Source organism: Lepidochelys kempii, chromosome 2 (genome assembly GCF_965140285.1).
Source record: "Lepidochelys kempii isolate rLepKem1 chromosome 2, rLepKem1.hap1, whole genome shotgun sequence".
NCBI classification, from domain to species: domain Eukaryota; kingdom Metazoa; phylum Chordata; order Testudines; family Cheloniidae; genus Lepidochelys; species Lepidochelys kempii.
The window spans coordinates 146069762-146090282 of record NC_136381.1 but is presented as its reverse complement, the minus strand read 5'-3'; the positions used below and the strand labels follow the sequence as shown (position 1 = coordinate 146090282).

Sequence of the window (20521 nt, the reverse complement as noted above, 5' to 3'; positions counted from 1 at the left end):
TTCTTTGAGGGTCGGGCTGGTGCCTTAGATGAGCGGCACTCCCGCTGAAAATGACCCTCCTTACCACAGCGGTAACAGCGCTTCCCCTCCTTCCCAGTTTTTCTGAGGGCGGCAGCCAGAACTCCAGCCTTGTGGGCTTGTGTGCCAATGTTCTGGCACGCCCGCAGCATGTCTGAGAGCTCTAAAATACCAGAGGCTTGTGCTGCCTGGAGAGCACGGCAGCAATCCTCGTTTGCATTTTCAACTGCCAATTTTAACAGGAGCTCGTGAGCTGCCTCAGTGTTTTCCACCTGTCGGAGGATAGCCTCATGCAATCTGTTGGTAATATCCAAAAAGGACTCTGAGGCATCCTGACGGATACTGACAAAGCTTTTGGTAGGCTTGCCTGAATCCGGGACCTTCTTGAAAGCATGCTGGGCACAGGTGGAAATAATGGGGAAGACGGCCTGAGGGAGTTGAGACTGCATCTCAATAGTAGCAAACGGGCCCTCCCCTGCCAAATGCTCATAAATGATACCGTGCTCTCTATGTACCTGAGCTTGGCGTTCTGCCATCTGCCGATACTCACTAAGCCAAATAACATACTGACTGGGTGACAACATCATGCGCAGCAGCGTTTTCCAATCCTCAGGGATTAGGGAGTACTCAGTACCCATCCCTTCAATGAGACCACGCACAAAGGTGCTAGTCAGGCCAAATTCACGAATTGCTTTCTTTACCTCTCTAACCACTGAGTATGGCAAAGTGGTCCAGGTGCCCACGGGGTTGCCCTGGTCATCATTCTGCCAGGTCACCGGGCAAACGGAGACCAGATCAGCCAGCTCCTCCGCTGTAAGAGCTGATCGAGCTTTCGCTGCGTGAACCATTTGTTGCACCAGCGAAAGCTTCTGAGCAGATGCAGATGACCCTCCGGGGGGCCCCACGGGGGGAGGGTGATCATACACCGGCTCCGGTGGGGAAGGCCAGGGAGGCGGTGGTAATAGAGGCACTGGGGGCGAAGCAGGGGGAGGGATGGCTGCAGGAGCGGACGAGGGTGGCGGGATCGGCAGCCCCTCTGTTGGTGCTGGAGAGGGCCTTTCTGAGGCGACACGCTGTGTCGCATCGCCGGGTGGGGGGGATGGCTGCAGGAGCGGACGGGCGTGGCAAGATCACCAGCCTCGCGAGGGAGGGCCTGTCAGAGGCGACACGCTTTACCACGTCGCGGCAGAGGTGCCAGGCATGTAAAGCCTGCACGGGCGCCCGAGGCTCTTCGTATAATGTCTGGCCCAATCGCTCCCAGTCCGCTAGCTTAAGGCTTCCGGCTTCAGGATACCACGGGCACTTGGCACGCACCTCCTGTAGCAGGAGAGTAAGTGCTCGAGCCGGGCAGTCATGCTGAACCTTACGCAGCAAATACTGCAGCTCATTGCGGTGTTGCACTTGCAAAGCAGAGAGGGAGCTTGTCAAGGTTCCTCCCCCACTCTGAACTCTAGGGTACAGATGTGGGGACCTGCATGAAAAACCTCCTAAGCTTATCTTTACCAGCTTAGGTCAAAACTTCCCCAAGGTACAAAATATTACCCCCGTTATCCTTGGACTGGCCGCTACCACCACCAAACTAATACTGGTTACTGGGGAAGAGCTGTTTGGACGCGTCCTTCCCCCCAAAATACTTCCCAAAACCTTGCACCCCACTTCCTGGACAAGGTTTGGTAAAAAGCCTCACCAATTTGCCTAGGTGACTACAGACCCAGACCCTTGGATCTTAAGAACAATGAACAATCCTCCCAACACTTGCACTCCCCCTTTCCTGGGAAATGTTGGATAAAAAGCCTCACCAATTTGCCTAGGTGACTACAGACCCAGACCCCTGGATCTTAAGAACAATGAACAATCCTCCCAACACTTGCACCCCCCCTTTCCTGGGAAATGTTGGATAAAAAGCCTCACCAATTTGCATAGGTGACCACAGACCCAAACCCTTGGATCTGAGAACAATGAAAAAGCATTCAGTGTTTTACAAGAAGACTTTTAATAAAAAATAGAAGTAAATAGAAATAAAGATATCCCCCCTGTAAAATCAGGATGGTAGATATCTTACAGGGTAATTAGATTCAAAAACATAGAGAACCCCTCTAGGCAAAACCTTAAGTTACAAAAAAGATACACAGACAGAAATAGTTATTCTATTCAGCACAATTCTTTACTCAGCCATTTAAAGAAATCATAATCTAACACATACCTAGCTAGATCACTTACTAAAAGTTCTAAGACTCCATTCCTGTTCTGTCCCCGGCCAAGACGACTACAGACAGACACAGACCCTTTGTTTCTCTCCCTCCTCCCAGCTTTTGAAAGTATCTTGTCTCCTCATTGGTCATTTTGGTCAGGTGCCAGCGAGGTTACCTTTAGCTTCTTAACCCTTTACAGGTGAGAGGAGCTTTCCCCTGGCCAGGAGGGATTTCAAAGGGGTTTACCCTTCCCTTTATATTTATGACAGAGCTTCCCATACTTACCACAATGAAAAATACTCACTGGGATCCACGAAGCGGATGAGTGACGCGTCTGAAACCCTTGCCGGGCGAGGTGAGTGCTGAGGGCCCCACGTTTGGGCGCCAGTTGTTGCGGTTCAGTGATGAGACAGAACACAGCTTTATCCAAGCAAGCAGGCTGGTCAGCGGAGATGGGCTGTTCTGCCCCCCCGCCTTCCACCTTCTCCTTTTATTACATTTCTCCCCCTAAGCATTACACACTGCTACCCAAAGGAATGTATGACGTTGATTCATATACCTAGTTACCATCCTTTATCTACTACAATCCTGGTTCTCAGGCCTTGAGCCCAGGCTAAGAAAGCCTCCCACAGTTGCTGTCCAAACAATCAAGTTCTCATGGTTCATATCTAGCCCTTGTCCTTGGATAGAGCAATGTGTGCATTGCTTCTAGGAAACAGTCAGGGTGTGCCCTGCCTGCTTCCAGGTGGAATAGCTAAACATGACCCCTTCAATGGGTGGCTTTTCCTTAGAGAGCAACATAATGGCAGGCATCATTAAAATAAAAATCCATAAACACAAATGAGAATTTGAGTGGGTGAATTTTTACACTATATTCTAACAGCTTTGATCAACAGTACTGATTGGATAAGAGTTACTATATTATGGGGAGAGGGCATTGCAGGCCTTGTACATGAGACCTTAAGGTTCAAAAATACTACAAATATTTCACCCGTCTTCCACTTAAAGCAAATGCTTAATTCCCAAATGCAGACAAGCAAATATGTACTGACTGGATGCCAATATTAAAACAGCATGAAATCCAATTCACCCTAAAAGAAAGAATTAGAGAGAGTCAGGAATTTATTTGGAACTTGTTGGCATACAAACCTCTCTCTCAAGGGAAAGCTCTGCTAAGTCATTTTTCAGTTTATAAAGCTGCCCAAAAGTAGCATAGTCAATTTCAAGTTGATTTGATCAAACAATAGAGGAAAGAATCCTAACTTTCATTTAAAATATATTTAGCAGGCTTTTCATTTCCAAAATGGACTCATCTTTAACAAATGAAATATGAGTTTGAAGAATAGTTTTCTTAACCTTTTTTCATAGATTCTTAATTGAAAAGTTTACTACATGAGACTATTAAAAAAATGAACAAAAAACCCACACTTGAGTACCTTTCCCAGACCTGAAGAGCAGCTCTGTGTAGCTCAAAAGCTTGTCTGTCTCACCAACAGAATTTGGTCCAATAAAAGGCATTACCTCACCCGCTTTGTTTTTTCTTTTCTTTAACACGCCAGAAGATAGGACATTCTTCTTTATGAAATTATACAAAACTGAAATAGAGACCATTTGTCTGATATTGTTGTTGAGATTACGGATCAGCAAGTCATAGCTGTGGGGTATCACTGAATTGGTGAAAGTGGTTCTGAGCCATTTAGTACTTTGTGTATCAAACCCAACACTTTAAATTCCACCCATAATTACTCACAGGGCAACTGATACAGATTATGGAACACTGGTGTCATGTGCTCCTGCTAGGAAGCCCTGCTTACCTAGGGTTGCCTTCTGTGGCAGCTTGTTTCCAGGCACACTTAAGGTATAGTGCCCAGGTAGAGTGCAATGCAGCAGTCTAGTCTTGAAGTGACAGAGGCATGGATTACAAAAGCATGGTGGGCATCAGGAAGAGATGGCTGCAGTTTCCCAGAAGCGGGTTCTAGCTCACGAAAGCTTATGCCCAAATAAATTAGTTAGTCTCTAAGGTGCCACAAGGACTGCTTGTTGTTTTTGCTGATACAGACTAACACGGCTACCACTCTGAAACCTATGACCAATAGTGTTCCTGGACATTGCTACTGTACGCTCAGCCAACAAGAGCTGGAAATGTTACATAGACATTTACTGGCTCTCAAACTTGGGAAACTGCCTTTCCATCTAGGACTTTTGCACATACTGATCACTCAATGTACAAATATATATGTTCTGTATTTCCTATTCAGGGGGGTTGTCTCTTGTTTACAACTTTGAATATACTCAATAACAAGAGTAATTTTTCTGGTAACTGTACTATGGTACATTGGCCCAATGTTTTATACTTTTACAATAAACTATTTAGCATCATTTACTATAGAGTAAAATTACTTCTCTTGTAATTATGTTTCTCTGAAAACCTCATGCTTTTTGCATGAAAACCTATTGATCTTCTTTCAAAAATGATCCTATCAAGATAGACTCAGACAGGATTTACAAATTAAATAAACAATTCATATTTGAAAATCCATCTCTACACACCAGGTGTTGGAATTTACTGGTGCATAGTCCATCGATGGCAACAGACATACCACATTATCAATGAAATGGAGTTAAATGGGAAGAACAAGACAGACTCTTAGGGAAAGATTTTTTTTTATTTAAAAAATAACAGAGGAACTTCTGTAAAAAGAATACCTCGTGCCAACATTTCAACTTCCCCCAAGAAACTGAAACAGTTTTAAAAGTGTATTTACATACTGAAGACAAATGTCTAGATTACATATCATGAAAGTAATGCCAAAATGACAGACAGTGAAAACTCAAGCTTTCACACTACTAAGGTCAGTAATGTCTCTATTTTCAGCATTTTCACTGGAAGGCTGGACATTTTCCATTTTATTCTCTGGTTCTATAACACTGCTTTCCATAAGCTCATGATTAGGTTCTTCGTCCACTTCTGCCTCCATTTTTGTGGCTAATTCATTGTGTTCTATATCCATCTCTTCTTCCATGTGCTTTGTGTTGTCCTGATCTCCTTCCTCTGTTTTACTTTCAAAATCCTCCTCTTTCCTCTTTGCTTTAAACACTTCAACTCCCATCATCCTCAGGTAATGAAGTCTCTCATTCTTGGGCACAAAGGCACGAAGTGAGGTCTTTCCATGCCAGCCACACAGAACAATAGGGCACTGAAGAGTATCAGGTTTGCTATTAAAAAATTAGTGTTTGGTAAAGATTGAGTAAATTAATCTTGACAATTCATTTCTACAGAAATATTTTAATTTAATAGCTATACACATGATTTCAATAGAGCAAGGCAACAGTATTATGCAACTCTAACAGCAACTTTACTTTTAATGCAATACCTAATCCAGCACTGTTTAAACACTGATAAGGACAAGTCAATATTACAGATTGGGAGAGGCACATACAGGTAAGTAGAGCAGTGACTATGTAAACTCATATTTCATATATTCACGGAGTTTAAGGCCAAAAGGCACTATTTGATCAGTCTATTCTCCTATTTCTCACAGGCAATTACATTTCACCTAATTACCCTGTACTGAGCCTAAAGCATGGAGTTGGAGAATCTCTCACTAACCATTGGAACAAACTACCAAGGAATATCACCTTCATTGTTTAAAAAAAAAAAAAAGCTTTATTTCTAATTTTCATTTGTCTGGCTTCAGCTTCCGAAAACTGGTTCTTGTTACATCCTTCTCCCCTAGGTTTAAAAGCCCTGAGAACCCAGTATTCTCTCCCCACGAAGGTACTTATGCACTGCAATCAAGTGACCTCTCAATCTTCTTTTTGATAACCGAAACAGATTGAATTCTGCAAAGCATTTTCTTCAGCCCTTGAATAATTTTTTGTGGCTATTTTCTGCACCCTTTCCAATTTTTCAACATACTTTTCCATTTCCTTACACAGTAGCAAGGAAGGGAAGAACTTTTAAATCCCAGGATTCTTTCCATATATGGAAAAGACTGAGAGAATCCATTGATCAAAATTCAACCAGATATATAGAAGTTTGAAAAAAAATATACTCATCCAACTTGCCATTGACAAACAATGTTTTCCTACTAAGCCATCCATGTCTGCATCATTTACCCTTTTCTTTAAAATAAAACTGTCTGGTCCTTACACTTTCAAAGGTAATTTTCTCAATGTGAACTAAATGTAAGCTGTTACCTTCCTGAGTCAACTGACAACTCCAATACTTCTGCTACTGCTCTACATTTTAGGAAGTAAAGACAGACAAGACAATAGTCATTTTCACTTTTTCTATTCCAAACTCTGCAGGCAGCAGTGAAACTGGTAAAGAACCACGTCAATTTCACTGTAGAGCTGTGCTCCGCAAAGCTATTAGCAGCAACAGAGGTAAGTATTGGAAGGAGAAGCCAAAAAACCCCAAGACCGTAAGGAGGAATAGAGACTGTGTGTTGGATATGTCTCCCCTGCCTGGTATTGCTCGACCTTACTGGTGGGCTTCCATTCATATTTTTCTTCATCTACTGGAGGCTAGTTGGCTTAGTCTTTGAGTTAACAAGTATTTCAAGCCTTGTATTTACATTCAGAGCTCTGACAATAGTGAAGGTGAAGTGCAAAGCCTGCTTAACCTCTAATCTGCCATAACTTTTTAGAAAAGCAAGTTTACAAAAATGGCCTCCACAACTGCACCCATTTAGAATTCTAACTGCCCAATCACATTTACAAATCACTTTGGCATGTAAATTAGAAGCATCAAGCTGCACCTGCAATGCTGAAGGACAAGTTCAGGACCAAACAAAAATAGGGGCCGTAACATCCATGACTAAAAGATAATTTTAAAAGAACAACATTTCTTGACCAAATTTAAGGAGAATCAACATTAACTTTTTTTTTTTTTTTTTTAAATGTAAGAAGTGCTAATGCCACAGTTATGAACAATTTTCATGCTCCAGCACGGCCTATGATGGAGTGAAATACCACTTGGCTGTTGCTAGGCATAACCACTAAACTAACTGAAGCCTATTTTTCTAATCAGCAAATACAGTGACAATTAATTCACAGCAAATATTTTCATTTCAAAAGATGTTCAAATGCTTTAAACTGACACTGAAATTCAAGATAAAGACCCACTGTAATGAGTTACGTGCTTGTTTCTATATTCACATGTATTTATCTTACACATTTTTTGAGGGGGGATAAGTGAAAAAAAATGTATTAGTAAAGCATCTATTTACCTGGGATCTGGTTCATACTTCAGGACAATGCTCCCCATAGCTAGAAAAGAAAGATTAGATAAAATTTACTTGGAAACATAAAAAATACTTGTGATTCCAAAATGTTATAACAGCCTTATCACTATAGCATGAAAGAACTAAAATCAAACTTCTGTCTGAATTTTTACAAGTAATACTTAAGACTACTATAGCTGAAAGAGTTTAAACAAAAAGAAATTTTCTTTTGCTTTACTGTGTACATTTGACAGAACTATGCCTATAGTAATTTTTCTGTTTCTCCTGTATAGTCAGTGACCTGTTTGTAAGGGTTCTTCACATAATAGGGAGAGGAAAAAAAGTTTAGAGTGGGTGTCTTTTCCTACCTGTTTAGATAAAATATTAGTATATTTAATCTAGAGATGGCCAATGCCATCCTTAAAACATACAATGAATAAAGACACCTGCAGGGATTAGGAACAGCTTCAACTAAAGTACATTCAGGAACAAAAATAGGCAGAGTTAAGAAATGTGGCTAGTCAGAAGTTCTTGCTGAATTTATGCTTTGTGGGAATCCCAGACCTGGTGACTCCTCTGGTTCCATGAAGGTCATGTTCTTTGCAAGAGTCCAGGCTCTCTGGGTCCTGCAGGATTTACAGACCTTAGTCTACTAAGATTCCAGGGTTGGGGCCAGATGGAGCCACAGCCTCTGGAAAGGCTCTTGTCTCCAGCAACATTAGAATGTCTATATTAACTGTTGCACTATAGATGCTAGAAGTCATGGTGAAGACTAATATATTAAAGTAACTGGATGTTGGATTTTCCATTCATTTGAATGGATAACTCATTGCAAAGAGTTTGAAAGTTTTACAGATGCAAAATAGTGATCTATATTGCCATAATAAAAAAAGAAAGCTTACCCAAGTCTTTGATCCGTTTGTGTGTTTCACTGGTAAATTTACTTAAGAATGGATTCTCTTGAGTTAACAGCACTTTAACATCTTCTATGCACACGTTTATAATCCTTGCATTAATGAATGGGTACAGTGTATATATTCCCTGGTGGTAAAAAAACACAATTAGTTTTAAAATGCAATCTCTGCTTGTGATGCTATATAAAAGATGGGTAGCTATTTATCATATTATAATTATATAACTGCAATAAATCTTATGCAAGTCATCTAAAGTATCATTAGAAAAGTTATGATTTGCTAAATCTGATAATCCTGTTTATTTGCATGTGTCATCTTTGTATCTGAAGTTATGAATATCAGCTATATAGTTGTATCTCAAAACTTGTGCTTTGTGTTCCTAGGTGACACCCCCAGACAAATTTGCATCAGCACTGACCATCTCTGCACTATGGCCCATCCATGAGGTAACAGGCCACTGAAGGGACTTAATTCGCCCTGCAGTTCTTCTCCAGGATGCCTCAGACAGCCTGGAGCCACTGATGCCCTATGATTCAACAGAGCATGTAAGGAGATGTAGTAAAGGCATGTGACCCTGGACTCCATTTCGGCTAATAAATTTCCATGTACCTATGTTGTGAACTATAAACTGCAGCTATGACATCACTGCATCATCTTCATTCCTGCTTCATTCCTCTGAATTGTAACTTTCTATGGAAGCTTTGAACAAAGGACTGAATGACCCTGAAGCTTTTGGGTGTGATCCAGAAAATAACTTTTGCAAGCCACCAGAATTATCATCTCTGCTATGAACCTGATTTACATCTCTATAGTCACTTGTAATGTATAGGATTCCTTTGACCATTTAACAACTCTCTCTTTTTTTTTTAAATAATAAAACCTTTAGACTAAAGGGATTAGCTTCAGTGTGATATCTGGGTAAGGTCTAAGTATATATAATTGGGGAAGTGGCCAATCCTTTGGGATAGGAAGAAGAACTTCATATGTGATGAATCTGGTTTTCAGTAACCTCCCATCAAAGCCCAGGTGTCTGGGTGGTGATATGGGCTGGTTGCCTAAGGGGACTGGGTTGTTAGCTTCTTGTTAACCAGTGTGGTGCTACAGAAGCTCATTTTGTTGCTGGTTTGGTGAAACTAATGTTAGAATAACCACCAGTTTGGGGGGTGTCTGTCCTATTTTTATCAGTCTGTCCTGAGTTTGGCATTCTCATCTGTATACCATACCAGCCATGCTCATACTGCTTTCTGATAGAAGATCAAATTAAAGAAAAGCTCTGAATGAACAGTAACATCAGAATGCAATCCATTTGTTTAATGAAGTTTAAAACGCTAAGTTTGGAGGCTGCATTTCATAATATGCAACATTCATATTGACGATACAGCAGGCACTATGGGAAATATGAACAGAAATCCCATGATATGAAAGCAAAGTGCTTTGCAATTACCTCTTGTGCTAGTCTGAAGGCACAGCCAAACTGTTCACCATCACTGTTGCGAGACCAGACTTTTATCCCAGTGTTAATAACCTGTCAGTCAAAGTAAAAAAGTATCAATAAAGTTTTTAAGGAAAACCAAGTTTAAGAGTTACATAACTCATCTTGAAACTGCTTAACTAGCAGTCACAGGGAAGAGTAACTCTGCCATACAGAGGTCTTCATTTCTGCTGGAGATTAAATTAAACTCAAAAGTCAGAATCAAAATTTAGACCAGCTTACATTATTAGTGCTGTTCAAGTTATAGTGCTTTGGAAGAAAAGGATGAATAAAAGTTCCCAACTCTGAAGATACAGTTATACATCTTGGGGCATCCTCTTGTTAACCACTTCCTTGTTGAAAATTGATCACTTATTCCTATGGGGAGAAGAGGTGGTCTTGCAATTAAGGCACTGAAATGCTTCTAAGAAATGGGTTCAGTTCCCAGCTCTGTTTAGGACTTCCTGTGTGACCTTGGAAAAGTCACTTAAGGCCAAGATTAAAAACATATATTCTGTGGCAAGGCACCTCCTTTGTTTTGCCAGACTTAGCACTTCCCTCTCTGGCAATGGCGGGCCTGAGGTAAATAAGTCCCACTCTGGGCAGTGTTTGCCTCCCCCACTTCTGTGCTCCTTTAGCGGTGTTTCCAGGATAGGCCCCATGGTTGGCCTAATGGGTGATCCTTCATCAAAGAAAAAGGGAACAGTCTCTTAAATCCCAAAACAAAAGGGAATACCTTTCCTTGCCTCCTCGCTGGGGCACAGTGTCATCCTGTTGCTTCCCCTGAGGTGCCAGTCCTTTCCCTAGCAGGCACTCAGGTTTGGCTGTTCCCCTATGGGAAGGAGCACAGCCTCTCAGCCTGGAAAAGCTTGTTTCCCAGCTGCCATTAGCCTGGCAGTAGCTTCTCTCTCTTCTCTCGCCCCCGCCTCCTTCTGCCTAGAGGAGGGGCTTTTAAAGGCCTCAGGCAGCCCTTAATTGGATTCAGGTGTCCCTAATTGACCTGAGGTAACCCCTTCTATATATATATATATACACACATACATACATACACACATACACACGTATGTGTTTTTAATCTTGGCTTTAAGTGACTTTTCCGTATATGTGTGTGCGTGTATTTTTATTTTATTTATATATATTATATATAAAATTATAAATAATTTTCTATATAATAAAAAATGCACACACACGTACACATTTAATGTTAAGATCCTAAATCTATTTTAAGCACCCATGCTTAGCAGTGTAACCCATAAAAAAACAAAAAAAACTTGCCATGAATCTTTCGGTTCCCATCTGTACAATGAGACTATTTCCCTATCTCACAGGTGTGTTGCAAGGATAAGCCTTTAATGTTTGTGAGATGCCCAGATACTTCTCTGATGAAGGCCATATACATTCCTTTATTTGGGAGGCTATGGAATCTGAACACTTTCACACACGATCCAGAGGGCTATAATGTATTTCCACTATAGGTCCGTCCGGAAAATAAGAACTCCACTTCACAAAAAAATTTGAGGTTTTAACATTTCTGCTCTGATGTGAACAAAACTTTTAATATTTTTAGTGAAAAAAGCCACACTGCAGAATAGCCAAGAGGCAATGATCCAGGCACTCGCTCGGCATGTGGGAGACTCGTATTCGAGTCCCTGATGTGAATATGGGAAGAAAGGTAAGCAGCAGGATACGGACCCTGGACTTCAGGAAAGCAGACTTCGACTCCCTCAGGGAACGGATGGCCAGGATCCCCTGGGGGACTAACTTGAAGGGGAAAGGAGTCCAGGAGAGCTGGCTGTATTTCAAGGAATCCCTGTTGAGGTTACAGGGACAAACCATCCCGATGAGTCGAAAGAATAGTAAATATGGCAGGCGACCAGCTTGGCTTAATGGTGAAATCCTAGCGGATCTTAAACATAAAAAAGAAGCTTACAAGAAGTGGAAGGTTGGACATATGACCAGGGAAGAGTATAAAAATATTGCTCGGGCATGTAGGAACGGTATCAGGAGGACCAAATCGCACCTGGAGCTGCAGCTAGCCAGAGATGTCAAGAGTAACAAGAAGGGTTTCTTCAGGTATGTTGGCAACAAGAAGAAAGCCAAGGAATGTTTGGGCCCCTTACTGAATGAGGGAGGCAACCTAGTGACAGAGGATGTGGAAAAAGCTAATGTACTCAATGCTTTTTTTGCCTCTGTCTTCACGAACAAGGTCAGCTCCCAGACTGCTGCGCTGGGCATCACAAAATGGGGAAGAGATGGCCAGCCCTCTGTGGAGATAGAGGTGGTTAGGGACTATTTAGAAAAGCTGGACGTGCACAAGTCCATGGGGCCGGACGAGCTGCATCCGAGAGTGCTGAAGGAATTGGCGGCTGTGATTGCAGAGCCACTGGCCATTATCTTTGAAAACTCGTGGCGAACCGGGGAAGTCCCGGATGACTGGAAAAAGGCTAATGTAGTGCCAATCTTTAAAAAAGGGAAGAAGGAGGATCCTGGGAACTACAGGCCAGTCAGCCTCTCCTCAGTCCCTGGAAATATCATGGAGCAGGTCCTCAAAGAATCAATCCTGAAGCACTTGCATGAGAGGAAAGTGATCAGGAACAGCCAGCATGGATTCACCAAGGGAAGGTCATGCCTGACTAATCTAATCGCCTTTTATGATGAGATTACTGGTTCTGTGGATGAAGGGAAAGCAGTGGATGTATTGTTTCTTGACTTTAGCAAAGCTTTTGACACGGTCTCCCACAGTATTCTTGTCAGCAAGTTAAGGAAGTATGGGCTGGATGAATGCACTATAAGGTGGATAGAAAGCTGGCTAGATTGTCGGGCTCAACGGGTAGTGATCAATGGCTCCATGTCTAGTTGGCAGCCGGTATCAAGTGGAGTGCCCCAAGGGTCGGTCCTGGGGCCGGTTTTGTTCAATATCTTCATAAATGATCTGGAGGATGGTGTGGATTGCACTCTCAGCAAATTTGCAGATGATACTAAACTGGGAGGAGTGGTAGATACGCTGGAGGGTAGGGATAGGATACAGAAGGACCTAGACAAATTGGAGGATTGGGCCAAAAGAAATCTGATGAGGTTCAATAAGGATACGTGTAGGGTCCTGCACTTAGGACGGAAGAACCCAATGCACAGCTACAGACTAGGGACCGAATGGCTAGGCAGCAGTTCTGCGGAAAAGGACCTAGGGGTGACAGTGGACGAGAACCTGGATATGAGTCAGCAGTGTGCCCTTGTTGCCAAGAAGGCCAATGGCATTTTGGGATGTATAAGTAGGGGCATAGCGAGCAGATCGAGGGAAGTGATCGTTCCCCTCTATTCGACATTGGTGAGGCCTCATCTGGAGTACTGTGTCCAGTTTTGGGCCCCACACTTCAAGAAGGATGTGGATAAATTGGAGAGAGTCCAGCGAAGGGCAACAAAAATGATTAGGGGACTGGAACACATGAGTTATGAGGAGAGGCTGAGGGAGCTGGGATTGTTCAGCCTGCAGAAGAGAAGAATGAGGGGGGATTTGATAGCTGCTTTCAACTACCTGAAAGGGGGTTCCAAAGAGGATGGCTCTAGACTGTTCTCAATGGTAGCAGATGACAGAACGAGGAGTAATGGTCTCAAGTTGCAGTGGGGGAGGTTTAGATTGGATATTAGGAAAAACTTTTTCACCAAGAGGGTGGTGAAACACTGGAATGCGTTACCTAGGGAGGTGGTAGAATCTCCTTCCTTAGAGGTTTTTAAGGTCAGGCTTGACAAAGCCCTGGCTGGGATGATTTAACTGGGAATTGGTCCTGCTTCGAGCAGGGGGTTGGACTAGATGACCTTCTGGGGTCCTTTCCAACCCTGATATTCTATGATTCTATGATTCTATGAATCAGACCCTAACAACTATTCTGAGAGTAGCCACTACATTTCCACAAAAAAGGGAAGTTATTTACTTGTTCAATAACTGGAGTTCTTCGAGATGTGTCATCTATGTGTGTTCCACGTCTGCTGAGCAAGCACTCCATGCACTGGAGATCATAACACTTTAGCCTGCAGTGTCTCCACTCCTTGCACAGCCTCAAGACTTTCACCACTTTGAGTATATAAAGCAGGGTGGAAAAACAAACTGACCCTCTGTTCCTTTACCACTACCCACTCCAACATATTAGACTCAGCAGAAGCTGGGAAAGGAGAATGTTTTGTGGAACACAAAGACAACACACCTCAAAGCACTCCAGTTACTGAACAATTAACTTCCTTTCTTCTTTGCATGCTTTTCTATGCGTGTTCCATATCTGGAGACTGTCAAGCAGTATAATCTTAAAAGGTGGAGGGTACATTAAAATAGGAATTTTAATACAGCCCTGCCAAATTGAGAATGTGCACATGATACTTCCACAATAGAGTAATGTTTTGTGAAGGTACGTACATCACTCCTGGTAGAAGCCCTACAAATATCAACTATAGGAACACCTCTAAATGAGGCTGCAGAGGCTGCCTGTGCCCTGATTGAATGGGCCCTAACGTTCCCAGGGAGCTGTAAACTGGCCATCTTGTAACTCTATATAACCCAACACCCATCTAGAAATTCTTTGGGTTGAAACTGCCTGACCCTTAGTTGTTGTAGCCATATTGGTCGCACAGTATTCAAAACAGAAGGACCCTTATCAGCAATAGAAACAAACAGCCTAAGGGATGTCCTAAATGATTCTGTAATATCCAACTGAAAGTATGGTTTTGGGAAAGAACAGTGATAAACGTATAGATTGTCATTTAAAATCGATCAAACTGCACCTTAGGAAAATTTAGGTTGTAGTCTGGGAATCAACTTCTCTTTGGGAAAAATTGTGTATGGCAGCCCTGCCATAAGTGCTTGCAACTTGCTCACCCACAGTGCTGATGTAATGGTCATAAGGAAAGTTGTCTTCATGGACAAATGCAGCAAGGTACTGGAGTTCAGCGGCTCAAAAGGATGACCCATGAGCCCTGTAAGAACAGCCTTAAGATCCCATGAAGGAGAAAGCTGCCACACAACTGAAAAATTCTTACAACTTCTTTCAAAAATATTTTCACTGAAAGATGAGAAGAAAACACAGGATAATCCTGAACTGAAGGATAAGCTAAAATAGCAGCCTAATGGACACGCAGATAACTAACTGAAAACTTCAAGTTTTTCAAAGATAAAAAGGTAATTAAGATTATCAACAGTCATCATGTCCATTGGAGAAAGATTGCTTTGTGTCAACCAAATAGAAAAATGTTTCCATTTTGCTGTGTAAATACTCATAGAAGTTTTCCTACTTTCAATCAATACCTTTTGAATATCAACAGAACAAGTTTTCTCCAAATCTGTCAGCCAGATTCTTTCCATGCAGAGAGCTCAAAGATGCCACAAGTCAGTGAAAAGTGGCCCTATTGTTCTGGCTGACTAAGTCAGCACACAGAGGAAGAGGAAGCAACTGTTTCCTGAGTTCCGCAAACCAATGCCGTCTGTGCCACACTGGAGCTACCAGAATAACCAGGAATCCATTTTGTTTGATTTTCCTCAACACAAGGAATTAAGGGAACAGGGGTAAGCATAAAGGAGACCCTGAGTCCATGGAATCAGAAACACATCCTCTAAAAAACTCAGGTTCTGTTTCCACTTTGAGCAGAAAGACATGCATTTCTTGTGGTTGGTGGGAATAAATCTATTTGAGGTATGCCCCATTGACCAAATACAGACTTAACGACAGAGTCCTTTACAGTCCTTTTGCGGTTCATCAAAAAATTCCTGCTTAGACAGTCTACTAATAAATTGTGAAGAGATGCCAGATGAACAGCAGATATTGTTAAGTTATGCCAAGTAATACATAAGTTCCATAAAAGGACTGCTTCCCTGGCTCTGCCCTACTTATTCATGTGAAACACTGTTGCAGTATTGTCAATCAAATTTCAGTATGTTGATGTAGAACATGAGAGAGAAAGAATCTGCATGCAACCTGTATTGACCGGAGATCCAGAATGTTAATAGGATGTCAGGTAATGCAATGAGACCATTGATCCTGAATTGAGAGATCTCTAAAATAACTCTAAAAATGCATCTGTGACAATCAACTTGCAAGAAGTGATGGGGAGAAAGGAATGCCCTTGCAAACTTGTTGCTGATCCTTCCCCAACTGAGGGAAGCTTCACATACATACTCTGAACCAATAAAGGGGTTTTAGCCACTCCTGAAGACTCAGCCTTACAAATGGACTTACCAGAGTGCATGAGACCATATGACCCAACAGGCAAAAAGGCATGTTCTGTCTGAGGGTTGTTCTGTAGCTGATTGATCAGTTCCAACATGTTGTTGAACCTGGTCTGAGATAGAAACACCTTTGCAACTGTGCAATCTGTGAGTGCCCTAATAAATTCAATTCTTTTAAACAGTCAAGAGAGACAGGCACTTGTTTACTCTCATGTAGTAAATGCTATCAAGGAGAAGAAACCTGAACTAACCATTGATTACAGGTAAACCAAGATATTCCTTCAACTTAAATGCACTACAACTACAGCCAGGGACTTCATGGCCATCAGCAAGCCAAAAGGCAGCTCCCTGCATTAGTAATGCATACTGCCCACTACAAAACACAGGTATGTCCAATGTGTTAGGTGAATCAAGAGCTGCAAACCAATCAGGAGGTTCCAGGATGGGCAGAAAGGAAGAGAGGTCTACCATCTGAAACTTGAATTGATGCATAAAGGATTTTAGATTTCTCAAGTCTAATCTCAAACACATGCCTCCCGATTTCTTGGGAATCGGAAGATATTGGGCATAGAAGCCTTTCGCCCAATGCTGAACAGGGGACTTCCTTGACAGGCCCTAGAGTCAGAAGCAACTGAACCCCTTGCTAAAGCAGACTCTTCAGGGACCCCTCCCAGGAGAGGGACAAGGAAGGAGGTTGGCTACTGGATAGACTAACTTTTTTGAATTATTTCCAGCACCAAAAATGGGAAATATTCAAACTCAGCTGAAGGAACCCAATGCCATTTTTTCACCTTTCTACAAGTTGCAGGTAGTGATGCTGGTGTCTACCATTGTAACTGTGACAGTTCTAAAACAATCTTGTTTATGGGCAAAGCAAGCCCCTCAGATTAGGACATACATAAAATGTCCAATAATTTATATCCCTTATCTTAGACAGTCTGAATTGGCATTCCAAGTATCGTTGCCATTTACCAAAGTTTGATTTATAATCCTGGTAAAGCTGAAGGTGATGAATCAGCTTTATCTGGTAATGAAGGGGATGTGTATGTGAGGATAATATCAATAGCATTATGCTAAGTAACATCCTTACTAAAAAGCCAAGGGAGCTAAAAAGCAGAGACCCCAAACTGCTGACACAACTGCTGATACTGAAACACAGACAGGCGAAGGCGACCTGTCTCTGGAAGCAGATGTTGAAGAGTGTCCGGTGATGTGTAGATAGGACTACAGGGGCCAAGAAGCTCAAGAGCTTTGACCACATAGATGAAAAAAATGTGGCTGGGGGTTGGATATCAGGCAGAGGGAACTGGCTTAATTTACTTTAGTTTGCCTTTAATGCTAGTCTGCATCCCCACTTTATATGGCTCATATCATGGCAACCTTGATGAAGGTGAGGCATCCTCACAATCAGAAGAGGCTTAGGTAATAGTGACCCTCTGAGGTTCAGGCCATGGCAGGAACACTTTTAGCTGACAACTGTTCCAGACTGGGAAGCTCCTATCTCCCTTCAGAGACTGAACTAGGCTACATTGATTTTTCTATCAGAGGAAGTTTTAGCTTGTTTTCTTTGAATTTAGCAGACCTTTTCATAAGCGACTTACGATCCTAACAAGTCCATTAGCCAGGCAGTAAAAACAATTAGAGCACTGTCATTAAGGGGCACAGCAGCCTCACATGACAAACACAATTTAAAACCTGCGGAATTTTGAGCAGACATGAGGAAATTTCCCTACTGAGAAAAACAAAACAAAAAACCCCAAACAAACTAAAAACCTATCAGATCAATTACAATATACCCTAACTACCAATAACTAACTATTTACAGGTAAACGAATATGAGTGGACAAGATGCGACACTATCAACTGGTTCTGACTAACAGTCAAGGACAGTGAAAGGAAATGAGGGTTGGTTGGTTGCTCTGCCCTCTTTTATCCCCTCAAGTAGGGTTGCCAACTGTCTAATCACAAAACCCAAACGCTCTTGCCCCGCCCCTTCCCAAGGCCCCGCCCTACTCACTTCATCCCTCCTCACTCTCCCCAACCCTCACTCACTTTCACTGGGCAGGGGGTTGGGGTGCAGGCTCTGGACTGGGGCCAAGGGGTTCAGAGTGTGGGAGGGGGCTCCAGGCTGAGCCTGAGGCAGGGGGGTGGGGCGCAGGAGGGCATGAAAGCTCTGGGAGGGAGTTTGGGTGCTGGAGGGGGCTATGTGCTGGGATGCCGTCTCCAGGAGGGGGCTGGGGTGCGAAGGGAGTGAGGGGTGTGGGCTTCAGCCAGGTGGAGCAGCGGAGCTAAGACAGGCTCCCTGCCTGCCCTGGCCCCAGGCCACTCCTTGAAGAGACCAGCATGTCCCTGTGGCAGCAGTGGGGGCGGGGGGGGTAGAGGGGGTAGGAGGAGGAGGAGGAGGGGAAGGCTGGGGACTCTGCGCGTTGACCATGCCTACAGGCATCACCCCCGGAGCTCCCACTGGCTGCAGTTCCTGGCCAATGGGAGCTGTGGAGTTGGTGCTCGGGGTGGGGGCAGCGCGCGGAGATCTTCTACCCCCCCCCAAGGGCCACAGGGACATGCTGGCTGCTTCCGGGAGTGGTGCAGGACCAGGGCATGCAGGGAGCCTGTCTGAGCCCAGCCGGACTTTCAGAGGCCTAAAGTTTCCCCATTTGGCTTCAGTAGCCTCCGGGAGATAGAGCCCCATCCGGGAGACTCCCGGTGAAACTGGGAGGGTTGGCAACCCTAAACCTCAAGGGAGAAGGGGTTTAGGCTTTGTAGGAAGCAGGTGTGAACAACAAACACTGCTGATCAAAGTGTTCCAATCTTCGGCACATAGAGCACATGTGTACCTGACGTGGAACACATATAGACGAGCACTCACTTGTTTGAGAAGTTCCCAGCCAGCTCTACTCCACTGTTACAAATCCCAGGTCATAAGAATAAAATGTATCTATACAAATTCTATTGTACGGTCCTCTCCACTTATTTTATTTTCATTATGCAGGGTGGCACCATCTCCATTTTAAAGAATTCCCTTCCCCCATCTTGTAAAAGTAGTATTCCTTCCAGTCTTGGAGGAGACTGGGTACCAAAAATTCAGACAGTCACTTCCTTGACAATAAGGTAAGAGGAAACAAAACACACCCATTCAGACTAAGTGAAGGTCCCAGCAGCAGATAGCTTCTGTAGACAGACATTAGGTTCTGGAGGGATAGACAAACAAGTATCCACACACTGAATGCCTGTGGGCCCCATGCTAAAAATCTAAAAATAAGAGTCATACCTTCATTCTCTCACTGTTGTTCAGCAATACATTCCTTAGCTCCTTAGAAACCATGTATAGCTGCCTCTTCTTTCCTTCTTGAGTTCGAGTTAGTAAATTCATCTTGGGGAATGAAGGATCCAATGCATAAAACTTCCTGTGGTCATAATATTTATGTTTTGTTTGCCCAAGTTCAAGATTGAGTAAATGACAATTTATTGACTGACCTATTCCCCACAACACCCTCTCAAATCAGCCACTCTCAAATCAGCTTCAGAATACATGAGGTTAATCCAGGCGCTTCATAGAATCAAAGCATTTTAGAAAACTCACAGAGAAAAAATACATTTTAAAAATAAAGTTCAGTTGAAAATTTCCATGCTGAATGCCTTGCCTGCATTCCGAATATATTTCTAAATTTAACTCAATTTTCATTCCTACTTGGCTATTTCCATTTAAAAGGAAGAGTTATAGTTTTGAGTATGTTCACCTCATCTTAAAATTAAGGAAACTTGCTGTATGTATGAGCAATAATCCAGATTTCCCCCCTTACCCCCCCAAGAACTACAACTAGATCTAGTCCCCTGTGAAACTAATCTTGAATTACTTTGAAACCTTTATTACAGAATAAAAGGACAGAATTTCTCCTTACTGGATGGATGGAAACAATGGATCATCTTCAGAGAGGAACACAAACGGATCTTCTTTAAATCCAAACAGCTTCATTTTCTTAGATGGTGGTGGTCTAGAAGCAAATTCATGTAAATACTTAGTTAAACACTGCAGATTTACTCATTAGTCAGTGCTTGTTCTACAAATAGTAACAAACGTACAAAACCAGGCATTGACATTTTCCCATACTTTACCTGGCATTCCATACTATTCTACAATTTTAACCACTGAAAACTCACAGATGGAGATGGCAGAAAGGAAATATATGGCAGCTGGAAGATGAGCAGAGGCTTATTGAGGAGCAATTGTGAAGCACGCTGAGAAGTTTTCTCAGACACAAATGGGAAGGCAGGTGGGAGATAAGGTAAAGAGAAGAGGGTCAGGAACGCAACAGCTCAACTCTTGAAAGTAGTACTGCCCTCCTAAGTAGGGAAGGGAGAAATAATGGACTCTGGAGGAGCCAGAAGAGGCAACTGTTTCCATACTGCTATGATAGGAGATTGATGTAAGAAGCAGTTAGTGCAGATAGGAGACTGATGTAGTGTGAGTGAAAATCAAGCATTGAAGTGTG

General features: G+C 42.8%; 1 protein-coding gene across 2 annotated transcripts in view; it reads right to left on the bottom strand.

The window, feature by feature from the left end:
• Positions 1-4857: 4857 nt before the first annotated feature.
• Positions 4858-20521, bottom strand: part of NSUN2 (NOP2/Sun RNA methyltransferase 2) — a 49074-nt gene continuing 33410 nt past the window's right edge. For both annotated transcript variants that reach the window (XM_073332404.1, XM_073332405.1), the window contains exons 14-19: positions 19931-20023; positions 19300-19435; positions 9797-9877; positions 8341-8479; positions 7445-7484; positions 4858-5426 (exon numbers count right to left, since the gene is read on the bottom strand). In XM_073332404.1, the coding sequence (XP_073188505.1) occupies positions 5042-5426; positions 7445-7484; positions 8341-8479; positions 9797-9877; positions 19300-19435; positions 19931-20023 (874 nt within the window). In that variant the 3' untranslated portion in view covers positions 4858-5041. The remainder of the gene's footprint in view (positions 5427-7444; positions 7485-8340; positions 8480-9796; positions 9878-19299; positions 19436-19930; positions 20024-20521) is intronic.